The 20,249-nt window shown below is 41.2% G+C and overlaps 1 protein-coding gene across 5 annotated transcripts in view; it reads right to left on the bottom strand.

Moving 5' to 3' along the window:
• Positions 1–20,249, bottom strand: part of mink1 (misshapen-like kinase 1) — a 36,720-nt gene that overhangs the window by 13,447 nt on the left and 3,024 nt on the right. Inside the window, exons 2-22 of one of the 5 annotated variants that reach the window (XM_054754074.1) lie at positions 14,523–14,588; positions 14,217–14,399; positions 14,036–14,146; positions 12,194–12,284; positions 11,979–12,109; positions 11,824–11,878; positions 10,476–10,554; positions 8,201–8,376; positions 8,033–8,102; positions 6,509–6,719; positions 5,933–6,040; positions 5,270–5,356; positions 3,088–3,264; positions 2,824–2,994; positions 2,384–2,650; positions 2,114–2,193; positions 1,839–1,942; positions 1,670–1,761; positions 682–705; positions 201–352; positions 15–132 (exon numbers count right to left, since the gene is read on the bottom strand). In XM_054754074.1, coding sequence (XP_054610049.1) covers positions 15–132; positions 201–352; positions 682–705; positions 1,670–1,761; positions 1,839–1,942; positions 2,114–2,193; positions 2,384–2,650; positions 2,824–2,994; positions 3,088–3,264; positions 5,270–5,356; positions 5,933–6,040; positions 6,509–6,719; positions 8,033–8,102; positions 8,201–8,376; positions 10,476–10,554; positions 11,824–11,878; positions 11,979–12,109; positions 12,194–12,284; positions 14,036–14,146; positions 14,217–14,399; positions 14,523–14,588 — 2,553 coding nt within the window. The remainder of the gene's footprint in view (positions 1–14; positions 133–200; positions 353–681; positions 706–1,669; positions 1,762–1,838; positions 1,943–2,113; positions 2,194–2,383; positions 2,651–2,823; positions 2,995–3,087; positions 3,265–5,269; positions 5,357–5,932; positions 6,041–6,508; positions 6,720–8,032; positions 8,103–8,200; positions 8,377–10,475; positions 10,555–11,823; positions 11,879–11,978; positions 12,110–12,193; positions 12,285–14,035; positions 14,147–14,216; positions 14,400–14,522; positions 14,589–20,249) is intronic. The other 4 variants (XM_054754077.1, XM_054754076.1, XM_054754075.1 and 1 more) reach the window with 4 other exon arrangements.

Raw genomic sequence — 20,249 nt, forward strand, 5'->3', positions numbered from 1 at the left:
ACACATACACTCACCCTCTGCACCAACATTGTCTGATCTCCATAACCTCCAGCCTGCTCTCCTTCTCCCTCCTCACCCTCATCTTCATGAACCACCATAGTATTGACAGAATCAGTGTCCACGTCCCTGTGACTGAAACAAAAAGGAGCTGATCCAGTAGCAATTCATTTTTTTTTTATTTCCCAGGATGACAATATTACCGATCAGTGGGGCTCTCCTCCTCCTCCACTCCCTCCCCATTTTCGCTCTCCTCACTACTCTCGCTGCTCTCCGAGGAGGAGGAGTAGTCATTTGCCTTGACTGGAGGCCTCGGCTGCTCCTCAGCACGCTCTTTGGCAAAGAGGCCATGGTCCTGCAATTGTGCACCGTCATTAATTTATTGAAGTGTGATAATATAATTCCAACAAGTCTCCATTAAAATAAATGAGCAGACAACTTCAAATGAACACAGACACAAACAAAGGTGAAAGGGTTGCCGGAGAAATACTGTAGTAACAAAAAAATAGGAATTTAACGATCACCTGATGAAGTCCCTATTTTTACACATACCACACAGTGACAAACCACCTTTATGAAAGACATTACAGTGTAACGCATGCAACTCCATCTTTGTTTTCTGTAAGTGAATGCAGATGCAAAGTCAAGCATAAATACTGAACATCCATACACTACAGTACTGACCTCTCCTATTGCTCTCTTGTAACTCTACAATTGAGGAAATGTCAATACAGATTTCGGAAGGGGAGAAGCGTGAGGGGAAACAACAGTGTCAAAGTTAGGAGAGAATACCTCGTTAGTGTACTGTATTTCATAAAAACTGAAGACATGCATGATAGTTTATTTTAGTTTTATTGAGAAATCAACAAACAAGAATTGCTGGGTTGCATGTGACATACCGCTTGGGGGTCAAATCAAGCATGTTCGTAGCTCGCTGCTGAAAATATCCCTCTCTTCGAGTGGAGCCGAATATGAACACGCACTAGTTTGTCTGACAACAAGCAATATTTATACTAAAACCAAAGTTAAAATATTGTGGGAACTTAAAAATGCTCATAAAATTGGAAATGCAGCAACAATTGCCTCACAACAAAAAACTATATTTGTCTTTTCCTCATACCGCTTTATCTAAATGCTCCAACTGTGTAAATGCCCAACTATTCAATAAAAAACACAAATATACGACCAAGATTACAAAGCCTGCTCTGTTGCAAGAAAAAAAATGGAAAGTAACATATAAAACAAGGAGGGGTGAAAAAGTGTGCACCAGCCGAACCAGTGTTTACAACAAACTAATGTTCCTATGCGAGTCCCCCATGGAAAACAGTGCAGAGAAACGATGAAGGACTTGGATGAAGTGACTTGGTGTAACGCAGATAGACATGTTAGAAGTGCTATTCATTATGTCTGACCTAGAAGATAAGCTTTCACCACTGTTTGCTCACCTTGTTTTCAACTATTTCATGTCTTCATGCAACACATCATGCACACTCACATTCACATTAATCTACCAATCACTGTACAACGATACGGGGTGTGTACTGGGTTGAAATGTTTGCCCCCCATCCGAACAGCGGAAGTGATGCGTAGTGCCTCCATGTCATATTGTTGCAACCCAGCGATTGCGTGATACAAGAACTTGTTTTACAAGTAGTAAATGTCAGATACTTACAGCTGGACGCCCAGGGCGAGATGAGGTGCGAGACTCCCCTGGCTTATGACGACTATCATTGGAGAGAATGGGAGAATCCATTTTGGAGGAACCTAAAAATAATCATAGTGTTTGTGTAGTTATGTGCACTGTTGTTTGAAGAAGGAGCGTTCCTGGCGAAGGGACTCACTGAGGATGCGATGCCTCTCTAAAGAGCCTGTCTGTGGCAGATTAGATATGATGGCCATACTGTCTCCTCTCTCCCAGCGATCGTTTCGGCTGAGATCTGGATTACTGCCATTGTTGAGAACACAAATGGTCTCACATCACCATAAAATTCAAGCTTAAATTAGAAAACACCCACTACTTTTATATTAAAGTGGAAAGAATTGAGCATGTTTTCGTGCAGAATAATACTTGTGTGAATGGTTGACTCTAAATTAGAATAAAGGATCATTTGGGTACCTGGCTCTCACTGGATGCCGAATGCCAGAGGTCAGGTTGGTGTTGAGAGCTGTGGCAATTGACGCTGTCCTCTGGGGAATCTGAGAATTATAAAAGGTGTATGTTTGCAAAGCATCTTAAAAATGAGAACATTGATTTTGAATTTTAAAACATTTAAGACCCCTCGCAAGACTGCTCAACTAGGCACTTCTTCACTTCTTCTGTTTTTGCTGCCTTGCTAAATAAATGTAGTCCACGTGTACTTGGTACACATGAATCCTTCTAGCTCACCTTGGGCGGGAGTTCCACATCTGGCAAGCGGATCCAGGGCCCACGCTCCTCCCTGATTTGGTGCACCTGTGGTGCAGGGGTCTCTGATGTGGGATCTGAGTTCTGGCGCACTAGCTCTCTGGAGTGGATGGATCGGGGTGTAGGGGTGAGGGACGGATCCTGGGTGGGGAATGCGGACATGGTCTTAGTGGGCTGGTCACAGAGAGACTGGGAGCGTGGGACAGGGGCGGCATAAGGTTTCAGTGGAACCAAATGAGCCATCTGGAACTGTAGGGTAGCAGCAGGAGTCCAGGAAGGTAGAGCAGGCCCAGAAAGGAGTGCAATCCCAGAAAGAAGCCGAAGTTGGAAAGGCGTAGTAGAAAAAGGGAAAAGGTAGCCAAAAGGTAAGAATTTCAAGGTCAAGTAGTTTCAGAAGGAGGCTTGTAATTGCCAACACCCACCTTGCCCTGCCCCCCTTGTGGTTCAACAGGTCTCTGCATTGGAGGCGTCTGAGCAGACTGGGCCACTCCAGACTGGCTAATAGAGTCTGAGCGTGACTGGATGGCAGTGTCAGAGACAGTGGTACAGATTTTGGGAGAGCCTTGTCTGTTGAGTTTACTTCGCTCCTCCACCTGGATTAAGAATAACAGGGAATGGATTTAGAAGGGTAGCAACGTATTGCAGGTTGAATGTGTGTGTGTTACAAGCAATTCACACAGTTCTACCTCACGCGCCCATGTGGGTTTGTTGTTGGGCTCCAAGTTCTTGTTGTAGTGGTAGAGCTGGGGCTTCTTTTCCTGCTGCTGTTGCTGCAGAGACACTAGGTAAGCATGCTCCTGTTGCAACTGCCTCTGCAGCCGCTCGGACTGACGCTGTTCCTCCAGCTGCTTACGCTTATACTCCTGAGCATAGGGACACACTGTAGTCAGGATGCCGCTCAACATATCAGAGAAGACATGCACCTCACCAAAGAACCACAACTTATCCTCCATATATAAAGGTTTCATAGGTTTAGCCAACAGACCACATTGATTTTATCATCACAAATGTATGCTCCTATTCTAAAATACTGTATGCGAGTCAATTACCAACCCACAAAGAAAACAAATATGGATTTGTTTCTGCAGCTTCACATTCCATGCGGTGTAATAAACAAAGTGTAACCGTGAGTCAGTCAAATAAAGAAATTTAAGCATGAGTCACTTCCTAAGCACTGACTTGCATTCATATCTTATCATATAAGCATAGCTATTGTTTCATTGACAGCTATGAATGTCTATGTCCATTACTGATGATTTCATATCGACCAGAAGAGGAACATGCGGAAAAAGCAAAAGCATCTGTAATCTGCCAAGGATGGTACAAAATGCATATTACCATATGAATGCAACAATTTGGAAGCCATATTCTGGTGAAAGCTGAAAGCTTATCTTCCATAATGAACGGAGCAGATGAAAACATTTCTATCATGTCTAACATTTATGCGTTTTTACACCAAGTCACTCTGCACTGTTTTGAAGCCCTGTTTTTCCATGGGGGTGCAGTGTATAAACATGAATTTGTTGTAAACATTACAATTGCGCCCCTGTTAAGTTGCTTCCCGGTGCCTGCAGTTGACATGCGTGGTCCATATTTGCTACTACTTTGCATCACTCTGCCAGAACACTTTCATTATTATTCATTTCTAGAAATATTTGTTTTAAATAGGTGAAGGTGTGTGTTATCGTAGTGTATTGTTAATGACGAGAGCATTGTGTGTGTAACTTTATTACTTTGCTCCACGGCTGGTGCCGGTGCTGACTGGTACAGACTTTTTTCCCCCGCTTTTATACATTATGTTCTCCATCTTATTTTCCTGCAACAGAGCAGGGTTTGTAATCTTGGCAGTAAATTTCTGATGTTTATTGAATAACTGGGCACTTAGATGAAGCAGTATGAAGAAATGATGAATATATAGTTTCTGCTGTGAGGCAATTTTCTCTGCAGTTCCCATTTTCATGAGCATTTGAGTTTAGGTTTAGTATAAATTTTGCTTGTTGTGCCTCGTGCGTATGCAGTCTGTATGTTTTAGTTTTATGTGTGTGTGTGTGTGTGTGTGTGTGTATATAAATAAAAGCATATATGTGGATATAAATAAAAGCAGGTTGAACGGTGTAAAAATAGTAAGGGTAATACGTGATTTGTGCTTGAAACATCACAAGTTGTTTAATACTAGTACTCTTAACTAGGGATGCTCCAATCAGCGTTTTATGCTGACGATTCTGATATAGATCGGCCGATACTGATCACATGTATTAACTGTAAATTTTTCAATTGCATTATGATGAGTGCTATTACCAAGGGGCGCCGTATGAGGGGTAAAGTAAGGACGAGATATTTTTGTGGCATGTGTTGCAGGATGCAAACTTTACATCGCTCTCAGAAATGGCATATACTGTAAGTTCTACACAGCCGACATGTTGTGTTTGCCGCTGCACACCTGCGCAGTGTGAAGGAAAGGGGGAGGAGGACACGACCCAAGACATTAGAGCAGGACACTATAGTGCACACAGGGATCTTTACAGGCTGCAGTAGTACAGGCCACAGGTGATCGGTTTTTGTGATTGGCTTTAAATGGCATTGATCAGCACATGCCAATCACATGCTTTCCACGAAAATTGTCCAGTACTGATCAGTGGCCGATCAATCAGAGCATCAGTTGCAAGCACCAATGCCTATATGTATTAAGTTACCCTAAAAAATATGGAAGTGATAAATGCTTTTTTTCCCATTTATTCGCTCGTATTGACACTTTTGAGAGTAATAGTTACTCATTTGATACCCGTGTGAGTATCGATATAGACACCGCGGAATGGATACGCCCACCACTAGTAGCCAGACATGATGACAACAGTGAGGACTAGTTACCATAAGCAGTGCCTGCTCCTGAAGCAGCTGCTGCTGAAGGATTTCTAGCTGCCGCTGTTCCTCCTCTAACTTATGCCTGATAAACTCCTGTAGAGAGGTGAGGAAGCAAGGAGGATAGGAAGAAAGGTGTGAAAGGAGCAATCAAATATATGAGAGGAGGGGGACAGAACGAAATCAGAGAACAGTTATGTAACATTGCTCCAGTAAACAGCAGCAAACCACATGAACACTGGAGGAAGTCAATGATTTTAAACACATTTTAAGACAGAAAACATGCTCAATTGTTGGGATTGTTTGGGAATTGAATCAAGAAGTATCAACGTAAGCATTTAATATCTGATCTGTGTTCAAAGAATGTGATTCAAGAAAAGACTGGAAGCATTATTGGAAGCATCATACTAAGACGAAATCTGAATGTAGCACTAACAAGTGACTGTAACATTGCACTAGGCAGTTTCAGAGGGAAGACAGGAAATGGAGCAAGAGAGATGCAGAGAGCTCACCCACAGAAAACTCATCTCTGAATAAATACACTAATTTAGACCCTTGCTGCTATGGCAACCTACTCGTGGAATTTCACCACTTGCACAACACTGCTCTTCGACACACCCACACTTCACCCCAATTGGCTGATTGGAGCCACTCTCCCCTGTGGTTGGTTACCTGCTCTCTTTCAGCCAACCTTCTATCTTCCTCCCGTCTCATATCGTCAAGTCTCCGATGGGGACCTTTTTCTTGCTGCCTCACCATCTCTCGCTCCTTTCTCTGTTGCTGAGAGAGAAGAGGGTGACAAAAAAAAGGAAATGAGCACAGGGGCACCATTTGCACAGGAAAATTTTGGACAGTACAACCTCCATTTTTGTGCCGAGTTCAGAAAAGACAGAGCAGACAAGACATTCTCTCAGCTACACACATTCGGTTTCACGCACTGGCACACACACTGCATTCATAATCTTTGAAATTCAGACAACATTCTTGACAGACATTAAAACAATGAGAAGTACACTTTGAGGGGAAATGAGATGTCGCCAATAACAGGCCGTTGAGTATTGAAAACATTATGAGTGCAATCAAACTGCAGTGAACTACATTGCTTTGAAAAAAAAAAATATATATATATATATATATATATGTTTGAATTCATAATGTGGATTCGGTAATGTGTTGTAATATCACAAGTGATGTGCCCCTCTAATTGCGAATTTATCCTTAAAAAGGTTCAGCGTCTATTGATGCTACCTCTTCCAGTCGCCGACGCTGCTCTTTTTGCTCCTCAATGCGTTTCTGCCTGTCGTGCAGAAGTTGCCTCTTGTGTTCCTCAGGGTCCCTGCGTTGAGCGGCCAGTTGTGCCTGCTGCCTCTTGTGGGCCTCCGAGCGCTCCTTGTTCTCCTGCTGGAGACGCTGGAAGTCACGGCGCAGAGTGGACTCCCCAGGCACATTGAGGATTGAGCTGGTGATTTGATAGATAAAATAACAGTCAGAGATGATTGTTCAGAAAATGACAAAAATAACTTGACATTGGTGGTCAGGTGTTAAAGGAAAACTGCCCTTTTTTTTTTTTTTTTTTTTTAAATTTTGCCCATCATCCACAATCCTTATGTGAGACTCTCTTTTTCCTGCACTCTAAAGATATAAAAACAGCCAAAAAGGGGCAGGTAATTAATGCACATAATGGGACGAACCTACCACACTGGCCAGCAACTAGTTTCGCCACACACTCACCCGCAGCTTGTCAGTGCAGCGCTCACAATGCCTCAGGTCACTACTGAAAGGTAAGGTCACATATTGGTGCTGCTGCCACTGCTGCTGTGTTTTTGTTTTTGAGTTTGGAAAAGTTAATGCTTAGTGTAGGTGTTCGTTTCTATGTCGTCATGAGAAATCAATGCGCCCATGAAGGAAGTTCCGGTAATATTTAAGGACCAAAATACGGCAAAATATTCGAAGTACTACATGTTATCATGAATGTGCCTGTTACTACATGGTTACAGCATGTACATAAAAGTATAAAACCTTGTTGGAGGTTTTTGGGGGTTTCAATAGCAGGCTTTCTAGGCGGAATAGGTGTGTCCCATAACATGCATGAATTACCTGCCTCTTTTTTATATCTTTAGAACGCACAGAAAAGAGGAAGACATGTGTGTTCATGTCTTACATTAGTATTGTGGATGATGGGCAAAATTCCCAAAAAAGTGCAGTTTTCCTTTCAGTGCAATCCAAGTCAAAGTCAAACCAGGGACCTTCTTTATCTACTACTCTTCCACCATGCCATGCCACCATGTTTGCTGCCTAAACAGACCACGTAAACCACGCTGGGTCGTCACTACTTTGCATATGATACGTTTGAAGTGGGTGTTTTGAACTGATAAGACTGCGTTTGGTCTCAAGCATTTTTACATGCTCGCGATTCTCAACAAAGCATCAGTAAGATGGTGTTACTATATTGCATATTTGCATTTGAATATGAAGAGATTTTGTTTGATGCCCGAGGCTCCACTCCCTTTACGAGACATTTTTTGTCTAAAGAAGGCAGTGCAAGACTATAAAACATGTCTGGATTTTTTGGGTCTTGATTTGCAAATTTTATGTTGTTGACCTAACTAGACAAGCGCCATTCCTGAAATAAACTTGGGCAGCTTCACTCAGTAAGAATTGCTTGTTCTCTTAAAATCACTATCACACTTGATAAAAGAAACAAAAATGCTAAAAAAAAATAAAAAAAAATTGGGGGGGGGGGGGGGGGGGGGGGGGGGGAAGAGAAGTTACCTTGACTCTCTGTCGTCGCTACGATTTTCATCCTCTTCATCGCTACCACTGTACTCATACTCTGTCTCTTCTGTGATTAAAATTACAATACAGGTCAGCCACAACATTGTGATATAACACAGTCAACTCAAATCATGCTTTTTATTTCCACCAATCACATTTACTCACCTTTCTCCCCCCTTTTTTTGCGCGTCCGGTCAATATGGTCTTTGAGCTGAATCCTGACCTGCCGCTCGGTAGGCTGGTCCCTGATGAAGGAGTGCTTGAGCAGCTGCTCTGTGGATGGTCGGCTGGGGTATGTCTTCACAAGGCAGGCCTCGATAAAATCAATAAATTTCTTTGACCTGGAAGGAAGGGGGACGTTTGAGAGTGAAACAAGGTTAGGATGCATTGCCTGCTGGACTTTTTATGTCCACAGTACTTCTTAAACAATAGTCCAAAATAGTACTAAATGATGTTTTTCAAGAGGCACTTGAAATTAGACACAAAAAAATGTGCTTAACCATTATATTAGACCATGTTGGAGGTTAATAAAATACAAAGATGGCAAACTAGACTTTATAATAATACAGGTATTTTGTGGTAAGACATAAATGGCAATGGTTTAATTGACTGTATTTTACAAGTTATACTGGATTCCGTCACATAGCACAATTCACAGTCCCACATGTCCCGTTTGGGCATATCGGTGTGGCGTTTGCATGTTCTCCCCCATGCGTGGGTGTTTTCCCTGGGTACTCTGGTTTTCTCCCACATTCCAAAAACATGCATGCTATGTTAATTGGTGACTCTAGATTGTCCATAGTGAGGAGTGTGAATGGTTGTCTGTCTGTATGTGCCCTGTCATGGCTCTATGTGCCCTGCGATTGGCTGGCGACCAGTCTAGGGTGTGCCCTGCCTCTTGCCCAAAGTCAGCTGGGATAGGCTCCAGCATACCCCAGTGACCCTAGTGAGGCTAAGCGGCATTAAGATGGATGAATGGACATGTCCAAAAAGGAGTAGGAAGAAGCAAAGCTTATTTAATCCTACCCCCTCTCTGTTTCAAATCAATTATAATACACTTGTTCACTTCCTGTATTCCAAATACACTCTTTGCATATTTTAAATACATAGGAAAATGATAAGGCAGTGTAACAATGTGGTACAATAGGAGTCAAGGTTTATAATCACTAGGGTATGCTGCACTATATATTTAAGCTCGCAGATATGTATTCTCCTAGCTTCACATATTGCTTCTTGTTTGCTAAGTAGCTTTTTACCCAGTTCAAAAACCTTTCTAGTTTTTTAATTAAGATATTATGATTAATTATATCGAAGGCTTTTTTCACATCCATAAATACTGCAGCAGCTGCTCACTTTCTGCTGTCTATAGCATTAGTAATTTCCTCGGTTATTTTGATTAGTGCCATGGAAGTTGAAACGTTAGCTCTATCTGTATTGGCCGTTTGAAAGCAATTACTTCTTATTTATAAATTTGTCTAACCTGTTGTTGAATAGCTTTTCAATGATTTTGTAAAATAATAAATCATTAAGATATTTTACAACCGCACAATCATCACTTTAACTATAATCGAGCTTACCACATGTAATAAGCTCTAATCAAGCATCCATCCATCTTCTATGCCGCTTCTCCTCATTAGGGCATGCTGGAGCCTATTCCTGACCTCGGGCAACAGGCGGGGTACACCCTGGACTGGTCGCCAGCCAATCGCAGGGCACATATAGACAAACAACCATTCACACTCACATTCATACCTATGGACAATTTAGAGTCGCCAATTAACCTGACCTGAATGTGGGAGGAAACCGGAGTACCCGGAGAAAACCCCCGCACGCACGGGGAGAACATGCAAACTCCACACAGAAATGCCCCACGGAGAATCAAACCGAGGTCTTCCCGATCACCAGACTGTTACTGTGTGGCCAACATGCTAACCACTAGACCACTGTACGGCCCCCATCCAACCATTTTCTATACAACACTGGGGTTGCTGGGGTATACTGGAGCCTATCCCAGCTGACTTTGGGCGAGAGGCGGGATACACCCTGGACTGGTCACCAGCCAATGGCAGGGCACGTATAGAGAAACAGCCATTCATACCTATCGACAATTTAGAGTCTCCAATTAACCTAACAAGCATATTTTTGGAATGTGGGAGGAATCCTACGTACCGAGTGAGAACTCACACATGCACGGGGAGAACATGCAAATTCCACACAGAGATGCCCAAACGCAGATACTCTATGAACACTAATCAAGCATTATTTTTGTATTTCATGTGTTTTGTATTTAAATGTTTGAACAACTCCCTCTTTCATTTGCCCTTGCCTCCGGAATGAGGTTAAAGCGTTTGTTACGCCTATGGGGGGGGTTTCATACAAGATGCCTATTAAAACTGCAAGCACAATTTGATATAAATATTGGAGAATTTTTTTAACTCACCACTTTTTAGATTTGAGTTTAGGAGGGGGATTCCTGGGAATAAGGAAGAGGGCTCTCATTGGATGCATGTCACACAGTGCTAAAGAAAAAAAAAAAGGCATTTTTGTTTAGCTGTTATTAGATAGCTGCAACATATCGATATTTGCCCTGGAAAGTGGAGACAAGGCCAATGTGTAAGACATTAGACATATCATATATTCCTCCACACAGCGGCTTGAGAATAATACTGGTAATCAATGCAACAATTCTTTGTATCATCAAACACGGGTATAGCTGCTGTTATCCAATCTTCTCCAGTGCCTCAGGCTTATTGTTACACTGAATGTAAGAGCAAGGACTGTGAGTCACGCTGTACCCAGCGTAGGTAGGTTGCTAAACCTGACTGGTTAGCTTTTGAGTTTCACAGTAAATGGGATTTTGTAAGGCAGCCTTTTGGACATATGCAGTGTGGTGTAGAAAGCCAAAGACAAAGGGAAACATTCATTTGTGCCACATGGAAGCTCTGCATGTTGAGTATGTTTCAGCAAAATTAGCACCGGTTCTAGATAACATTTTTTACAGATCTCCCATTAACAGGACATGGGTAAATACTTGTACATGTACTGTATGTCAACATCTTGGAAGAGTAATACACATCCATATAATTACATAAATGTTTGAATGCCGAAGAGCTTGGTGGTTTACAAGGTAAGACAGTACCAACCTCCAAAAAACAGCACAAGTTGTATTTATTATCTTGTATTTCAGATTTTTTAAAGGTAAACAATATCAACATACTGAAGTGGTGTGTATCACAAGAGTGCCAGTTTGAATAAATACTAACTTCTGATCACAAGTTTCCTCATGCTTATCTGCAGTTTCCAGTTAAAGATTGGAGGAGTTGCAAGTTAAAACAAGAGTGCCTCGATGTTTTGAGACGCAGCTGCTAAAATGGCGCTCATACTGTATATTACAACCATTTTCATGGAGATTAAGAATAAATGCTAAAAAAAACAAAGATAAAACAAGACAATCATTCAATCTTGTTGTTGGACACTGTTGTACATGAAATTTCAGAATTTATTCTACAAACAACATTTCCTAGTTTAGAGAGGATTGTCAGACAGCTCCCCCGCTGCAAAGCAGGCCAGAGAGATTCATGCAATCAGTCTCCACAGGCAGCTTGCCAGCTCACGACTATGCTCGCTTGATTACAATGAGTCAGCTGTCCATCTGAAGACAACAAAGCTGCAAGACAGACTCATTCATAGAGAGCTTTGAGACTGAGGTGAAAGAGATCTGCATGACTCAACCACAGTCAGGTTAAAGTGTCTAGTAAAAGTTCCAAACCCATTAATGAATGACTTACGAGGTGCTCCTTCAGCCATTTCGATGGCAGTGATTCCCAAGGACCAAATATCGCTCTGCAAAATAAACAGAGGAGAGCGCATCAGCCTATGGCTATGGTTATCAGCCTGTGACTTTCATATGCTCTCAGCACACACACTGCAGAGCTGCGGTTACCCTGTAGTCGTAGGTAGAGTCTGGGTTTTCATCGCAGGCGATGACTTCTGGCGCCATCCAGTAAGGTGTGCCAATGAAAGTGTTTCTTCGCCCTACCGTCCTGTCAAGCTGAGCGCTGACTCCAAAATCAACTGCACATAGAAAATATGGAACGTTTAGGCCGTGCACCTACCTGCTTCATGAACAAACTAACCACATTCGAACACTCAGCATACCAAGTTTGACCTCTGCATTCTCTGTCAGCAGAACATTCTGGCCCTTGATGTCTCTATGGATGACTTTATGGGTGTGAAGATGGGAAAGGCCCTGGACACAAAGAAACATGAGTAGCACAAAATGTTTACTACAATATGTCACCAAAGTGACTACACCCACTCACATGTTGGCAATTTTTATTAGATCTTTTCATGGGACAACACCAAAGAAACGACACTTTGACACAATGTAAAGTGGTCAGTGTACAGCTTGGATAAATGTGTAAATTTGCTGTCCCCTCAGTATAACTCAACACACAACACAACCATGAATGTTTAAACCACTGGCAACAAACATGATAAACTTTACAAATTGGGCCCAATTAAGCATTTTTTTTCTCCCTGGGGTCATGTGACTCAGTGTTACATGATCTTAGGTGTGAATGGCGAGCAGATGTGTTAAATTTGGTGTTATTGCGCTCACACACTCTTCATACTGGTCACTGGAAGTTCAACATGGCACTTTATGGCAAAGAACTCTCTGAGGATGTGGCAAAAAATAATTCTTGCTCTATAAAAAGATGTTCCAGGTAGACATGGGCCGGTTACACCGGTTTCAAGATATACCACATTATGAACAAGGTCAAAACCACTAAAACGGTCAAAACCACTAAAATTGTGTGTCATACCGTTCCCACGATATATGGGAAAGTGGAGGTCCAGTGCGACCACTACGTGGTCCTCGTAGTTGGACTGGGCATTGATGTGTTGAAATCACAGGCGAGGGCTGTGTTGCCAAAAATCGGGCATAAATAGCACCAGCGTTTATGTTAACGCCTCAATTGCTAATAATCACATGACCTGGAAATGGAAGTTTGTGCAAAAGTGTGACCTGCCACTATGAAATATGAAAAAGTTTAAAAATAAATAAATAAATAAATAAATAAATAAGTTTTGGTCTTCTTGAGCCACTTGATTGCATTTATTTGTGTAGCAACAATCTACCATTCAAAAAATTCCACTTGAGGGATTTTGAAGGCTTTTCCAACTCGTGATGGTGTAAAACAAGGTCAGCCATGGATAGGCGGTTTAACACTTTAACATTACTTGCAACTCCTAAAAAACACTTACAAAAGGCCAGGTGCCGAATGACTTAAAATTAGCTTATTTAGAAAAAAAGACAAAAAACACTTTAACACCCATCTAAACAGTCACACACACACACAAACACACACGTACTGCAATAAATGAATAAATAAATGCATACATACATACATACATAGTGTGTGGCTTCCCTGGCTCTAGTCCCTGCCACTGATCACCTGGTCTCCTTTATCAACCCTCTGGATGGCTGATTACTACAGATGCCCAACATCTGGCTACAGCAATTTGCATTTTGCTTTTTTTTTTTACTAAAAAAATAGTGTTGTGACTTGAGTTGCAGGATTAGCTCAAAGGATACTGCATTGAGAACTGCATTTTATTTATTTATTATTTATTTAGAAAAAATTCAGTTATTTTAAATACAAGTTCCACTGTCATTGTGTTATATTATATGCTTTAGAAATGACTGTTTTGACTTGACTTTTTGTCTTTTCAATAAAGATATTTCAAAATAACATTATAGAGCTGTAATTATAATACCATGAAACCGTCAAAATGTGATATTTTTGCCCAAGGTTATCATACAGTCAGAATCGCATACCGGCCCATGCCCAGTTCCAGGCTATAAGAAGATTGCCAACACCCTGAAACTGAGCTGCAGCACCGTGGCCAAGACCATACACAAGTCCGTGATTGCCACTCTCGCAGACAAATGGGTATGTGGAGAGTAAACTCTGTTTGGGATGCTATATTTCTCACCCTTAGAATCTCTCTGCAGATGTACGCAATCCAGTCCTCCTTTAGTGAGCTGCCCTTCGTGTTTTTCACCAAGTCAGTCACTGAGCCCGCCCCGCAGAACTCCATCACCAACTGAAAATAAACACAAACCTTAGCGAGCGCCATTGGCGAGGCTGTACAAATAATCAACAAATCGACGGACCCAAAGCTGGTCATCGTGTCCTGGTGGGCTCTTCTTGACGAAGGCACCATAATACGTGGCTATGTTGCGGTGGTGGCTGTATTTTTTCAGCATGTTGATTTCGGCTTTGATCTCCTCCTCTTCCTCCTCTGTAACATCCATCACCTTGATAGCCGCCAGCTGGCCTGTTTTCACATGGCGGCCCTAATTTAAATGACACGGTGGATGAATGGTGAAGTTTAACCTTTGCATTTGTTTCCGACACTGCTCACATTATGCCAATAAAGTGTACATAATTAACGTGATCAGCTCGTCATCACAGCTCACCTTGTACACTTGACCATATGTCCCATTGCCAACAACCTCAACCAGCTCGAAGATTCCTGCTGGATCCTGTGGAAGACACACAGACAGACATTTACAGGTCAAACAACCTTCAGAAAGTCTCGATTCACACATACTCAGGTTCCATGTATGCCTTGCTGTGCACACATCAGTGTAACTACCATTCTTTGCATACAAAGCGGACAATGACAATCTAACGGCAATCATTGGAGGCCTTTTGAACAATTATAATGGCATCATTACATTATTAGAAACGTTACTGGCTTTCTTTTCACTGATTGGATTGCGAGAACTCATGCAGTGCATCTGCCTCATAGTGAGAGGCATGTGAGGTCAATTTTGAATAGCCACTAAGCCTGGCTAAGTGGATGATAGCTGCTTTGCACATCTTTCGAGTCTTCCACAGACACTTGCACGATGACACTCAGAAGAGATTATATTTCATGTAGCCAAGATAAAATACAGAAATCCTATTCAACTCCACCCTCTCAGCTACTTGCTGCAATGTAGCCTCTCTTCACAGGTAACACTTGCAGAGTAAGTGAAACCTTTACAGTCACAAATTATATCCTGCTCCACACAATTCTGCTGAACTATATAGTACACAACTATTTACGACTCAGCAGAAAAACTGTACACTTAATTTCATGTGGGGAGAAAATAAAATATGTCAGGGTTTATTATGCGAGCGGTAGCCATTTACACTCAATTTGCTTATTGTTAAACAAGAAACTATGCACTGATGCATGCATTGGAAGATTACTTATTTTTTTAAATACACTGCACATCTTTAGACAATCAAGCTGCAGTTCAGTTAACATTGTGCAATGTGGGCAATGAAGCAAAAAAGGGAACTGAAAAATCCTTATCAGCAATTAGCCAAATTGTTATTTTAAACATCCACAGACGCCTTGAAATTCACAGTGCATTTATTACACTAATCGTTTGATCTCAATTTCACTGAGATATGGCCAAAAATCCATACTCACTCCTGATCAAAATCTTAAGAGCGGTTGAAAAATTGCTACAATTTGCATTTTGCACATTTGGATCTTAATGAGGTTTTAAGCAGAGCTACAATATGCAAAAACAAGAAGGGGGTGTGAGACAAAAAGCATTTTGAAAAAGTAATTTATTGAAAACAACAATTAGGCTGTTTATCAGCTGATCGAAAGTTTAAGACCATTGCTCAAAAAATAACAAAAAAACTCTCTAAACCAGAACAAAAAATATTTTCAGCAGGACTCAGTAATGAGTAGCTCCACCATTCTTGTTAATCACTTCAAAAATTGCTTTGGGCATGCTTGATGCGAGTGTTTCCAGGAGGTTAGTGGGAACATTGCTCCAAGTGGTGAAGATGGCTTCACCAAGGGCATCAGCTGTCTGGAAATGATGGCCATTTTTATAAACTTCCCTTGCCATCCATCCCCAAATGTTCTCTATGGGATTTAAATGAGGGGAACATGCAGGATGGTCCAAAAGAGTGATGTTATTCTCCCTGAAGAAGTCCTTGGTCAAGCGAGCATTGTGAACTGCAACGTTGTCCTGTTGAAAAACCCAGCTGTTACCACACAGACGAGGGCCCTCAGTCATGAGAGATGCCTGCTGCAACATCTGCATCCGTTTGACGACATTGCACCACTTGAAGCTCCCCCTTCTTGCTTTTGCATATTGTAGCTCCACAAATGCAAATTATTGAAATTTTTCAACTTGCCTTAAGATTTTGATCGGCATCACACGGGAAACTCCCATGGGACGGGCAAGTCATTAGCTATAACAGAAAAGAGCGGGCCCCTGTTGGTGGCGAGTAAAGTCGGGTTTAAGCGCTTCATTGAGCACCTCAAACCTTGCTATATCATGCCCAGCTGCCACTATGTCCTGGATAAATAAATGGAACCATGAATTCTGCTGTCTACCAAAAAATCCTGAAGGACAATGTCCGGCCATCTGTTCGTGACCTCAAGCTGAAACCAAATTGGGTGCTGCAGCAGGACAATGATCCAAAACACATCAGCAAGTCCACCTCTGAATGGCTGAAGAAAAACAAAATGAAGACTTTGGAGTGGTCTTGTCAAAATCCTAACCTGAATCCTATCGAGATGTTGTAGCATGACCTTAAAAAGACGGTTCATGCCGGAAAACCCTCCATTGTGGCTGAATTACAACAATTATGCAATTCAGCGCTGTAAGAGACTCATTGCAAGTCATCACAAGTGCTTGACTGCAGTTTTTGTGCTGCTAAGAATGGCCCAAGCAGCTATTAGTTTGATGGGCAATCACTTTTTCACACAGGGCCATGTAGGTTTGGATTTTTTTCTCCCTTAACAATACAAAGTTTCATTTAAAAACTGCATTGTGTGTTCAGTTGTGTGGTCATTGACTAATATTTAAATTGTTTGATGATCTGAAACATTTAAGTGTGACAAACATGCAAACAAAAAAAAGAAATCCAGTATTTTCACAGCTCTGTATACTAAATATTGATAGATATGAACGACATATGAATGTAAACGTATACACAGTGTCTGACCTTATTTCCCGATTTGTACATTTCGCTGACCACACATAAGCGGCACTAATGAGTGGATTGCTGTGAATTAATTACACACCTCCCTCCGGGGAGAGACAGAGGAAAATGACAAGCACTTCCACTTTCATGCAATTTCAATATGGTGCTCAGAAGATGTGTGGGTGGTGAGACTGCTGCTTTCGGTTTAGAATGTAAAGCATGACCCATCCTGCTTTCATCTGTTTCCACTGACGGGGTTTCTGCCTCCGACAACGCAGGGAGAAATTCCTGTGAACATTTATGGGGAAAATAGTACACATACTTTTATAGATGGCAGGATAGAACTCAAACAAACATTCCAGACAGATGAAAGTATGGTAGGTACATTGCTAAAGAAGGGGAACCTTGTAGGAAGAGGAGAGACAGTATAGAGAGAAGAATGTAATGATAGAGTGGGTGGCGAGGCAGAGGCGGCAGAGTCACCCACGAGAGTAGGATGAGAGGAATGGAGTGATAGAAGAGGAGGGGTACAGTTCTGCTCAAGGAGGAGCGCCGCCAGCAGAGACACTGCCAAACAAACTGTGGGCAATGATTGCAAAAATACAAAATGCACGGAAGTGTTAAATCTAATGGCTACCTGGAGCAAAGAGATATAAGTTAGCTTGGTCCAATCATGAAAATCTGCATCACTAATCTTGCTTTGTTAACATGCTGTCCTGTTCATGTGGAAACTCAATACAATAACTCAAGGAGGGATCAAAGAAAAATCTCAGTTCCACAGTGTTTAATTACAAGTGGGACAGAGCCCAAGTGAAGTTTTATCATACATGTCCTGCGATGGCATCCCCTTAGCAAACAGAAGCACTACTTCGCAGTATATGTGATCAGTAGTGATCACTTTTCAAAATAGGCCTGTCACGATAACAAATTTTGCTGGACAATAATTGTCCTACAAATTATTGCTGATAAAACGGTATGACTGTAATAATGCAAATATGCTGCATTAAAACCAATAAACCACAATTTCTCAAGAGTATTTAACATTAATTGGAATTATTAATTAAACAAACATACTAAATTAAACAAAAAAAAACCCAATGAAAATAAAATGGACTGTCTCTTTTAGCTAAAATTGCACTTAACTAAAACTCACAATCACAATATTTCTGACTTTGAATCAGTGTCACTTTCATTATAAAAACTGAGATATAACCCAGAAATACAGTGTTAGCTCATTTGCATACAGACTTCCTTGATTCACTTTTAGCAACACGTGTGGAAAATGCCGTTTATGTTTAATGAGGTATAATGTTTTGTCGGCGTTTGGTCAAAGTACATGTTTTGGATGCATAAAAATGCGTTTGGTGCACAATGAATTGTTCTACTTTGGAAATCACTGAAATGTAAGTTCCACTGTTTTGATTTGCTACATTTGCTAATATTCTTCTAGCTACGTTCGCTGACAACATTAAAGCACAAACGTGGCTCATGGTACGGGAATCTTTGCAGGTGGTATTGGCAATTGGCAATTCGCCCCTATTCCTAGTTACATTTTCATGTATCATTAATTTTGCATTGTTTTCTGCATGTAAAACTATAATTATTCTCTATAGGAATGATTTTTTTGGGACGTCTGGAATTAATTAATTGTTTTTACATTATTTCCTCTCGGAATATAACATTGCTTCGGTTTTCGTGCATGTCAGTTTTCTTCTGAACTAAAACTGAGGAACTACTGTAGAGTTGCTAGCATCAGTATAAATGGAAATATGCAGCAATAATAGCATCACTCAATAAGTAAGTGCATATACTGTACAGTATTACAAGCATAAAAGAAGCAAGATGTAAACAAGGTTACAAATGGAAAACATATGCGCATGTTTGATGCTGCAAATCATTTGCCTGGATCCGATTGCTGTTTCACACTATCTTTTTGTTATTGTTTTGTCTAGGAGGCCCAAAAATATATTTGGTATGTCAAAGTACGCACAAAAACATTTACAAGGCCACACTAACAAAAAAGAGCAAAACAGCATTCTTACATCTCCCCTTTACATTCAAATGTGCTGTTTCCCCAGATCACACATCAAAACAAACAGAACTTGCACTGTCACACTTATTATACAGTCAGAGATGCGCAAAAAGTGTGAGACGTACATTTGTTATGCAACACTGGAGACACGCTGTACTCCGTCTGTAATGTGTTTCATAAAAAAAAGTGCTGCAACTGACCCAAATCACAAAACTGCAGTTTCACACTTAACAGTTAGAGATACAGCATTTGCCTTGAGACATCTAACAGCAACTAGTACAGAAGAGAAGAACATTTAAATGATTTAAATGACTGCCGCTTTGATTACGACAAGCTTGTCATGCATATGCCAACACAATCAAATGGCTTACTCGGGACCATATTCAACAGCACAATTAAAAAAAAGTCTTAATTTGTGCGGAAAAGTGTCTGGGAAGAATATCTGTATTCAGTCCCCTTAAGAAATCTGACTGTTCCTTCATTGACACACTATAAAACACATTCAGGTGTTAATACAGCTCAATTTCACCTAAGCAAATTCCCTGGAAAGTGTTTATGCTGAGAGATGATGTTGACAATGTGAAATGCCAAATATGTCACAGCACACCATTAACCCCCCCCCCCAGATACCATGCACAGGTGCCCCCCTCATGGGCAGTGACCAGCAGAGTAGGGTGTGGCGTCACTGGACACTTAATAACATTTTCCAAAGAAATTGTACGGTATTGCTACACTAGAGCTTTGAAAATCCTAATCCATTCAAATGCTGTAAATAGAGCTTGTCATAAGAATTTATGACAGAGGAAGGCAGATATTTATACTCTTCCAGTACGAGAAACAGTTTGTGTATAATTGAGTTATGTAATTAGATCCCATCATATTGACTCCCCATCCAAAAGTTTGATGTCTAAATACAGTGGAACCTTGCGTTTTTTGTTTTTTTTTTCCTCCTTTATTTAGCCAGATAAAAACCCATTGAGATCAGGATCTCTTTTACAAGGGTGACCTGGCCAAGAGGTCAGCAGCACACAAGGTCAGTTTTTGGTTAAATAAGAAAAATTACGCCATCATTTTCCCTCCGTTTGTGTACACTTTTCAGTTAGCATACAATATGGTGTGCGCCTTGTCATGTTCCGTGCAACTGTACACTGTGTTGAGTCCAAGTGTG

The sequence above is a fragment of the Dunckerocampus dactyliophorus genome, chromosome 16 (assembly GCF_027744805.1).
Source record: "Dunckerocampus dactyliophorus isolate RoL2022-P2 chromosome 16, RoL_Ddac_1.1, whole genome shotgun sequence".
NCBI lineage: Eukaryota > Metazoa > Chordata > Actinopteri > Syngnathiformes > Syngnathidae > Dunckerocampus > Dunckerocampus dactyliophorus.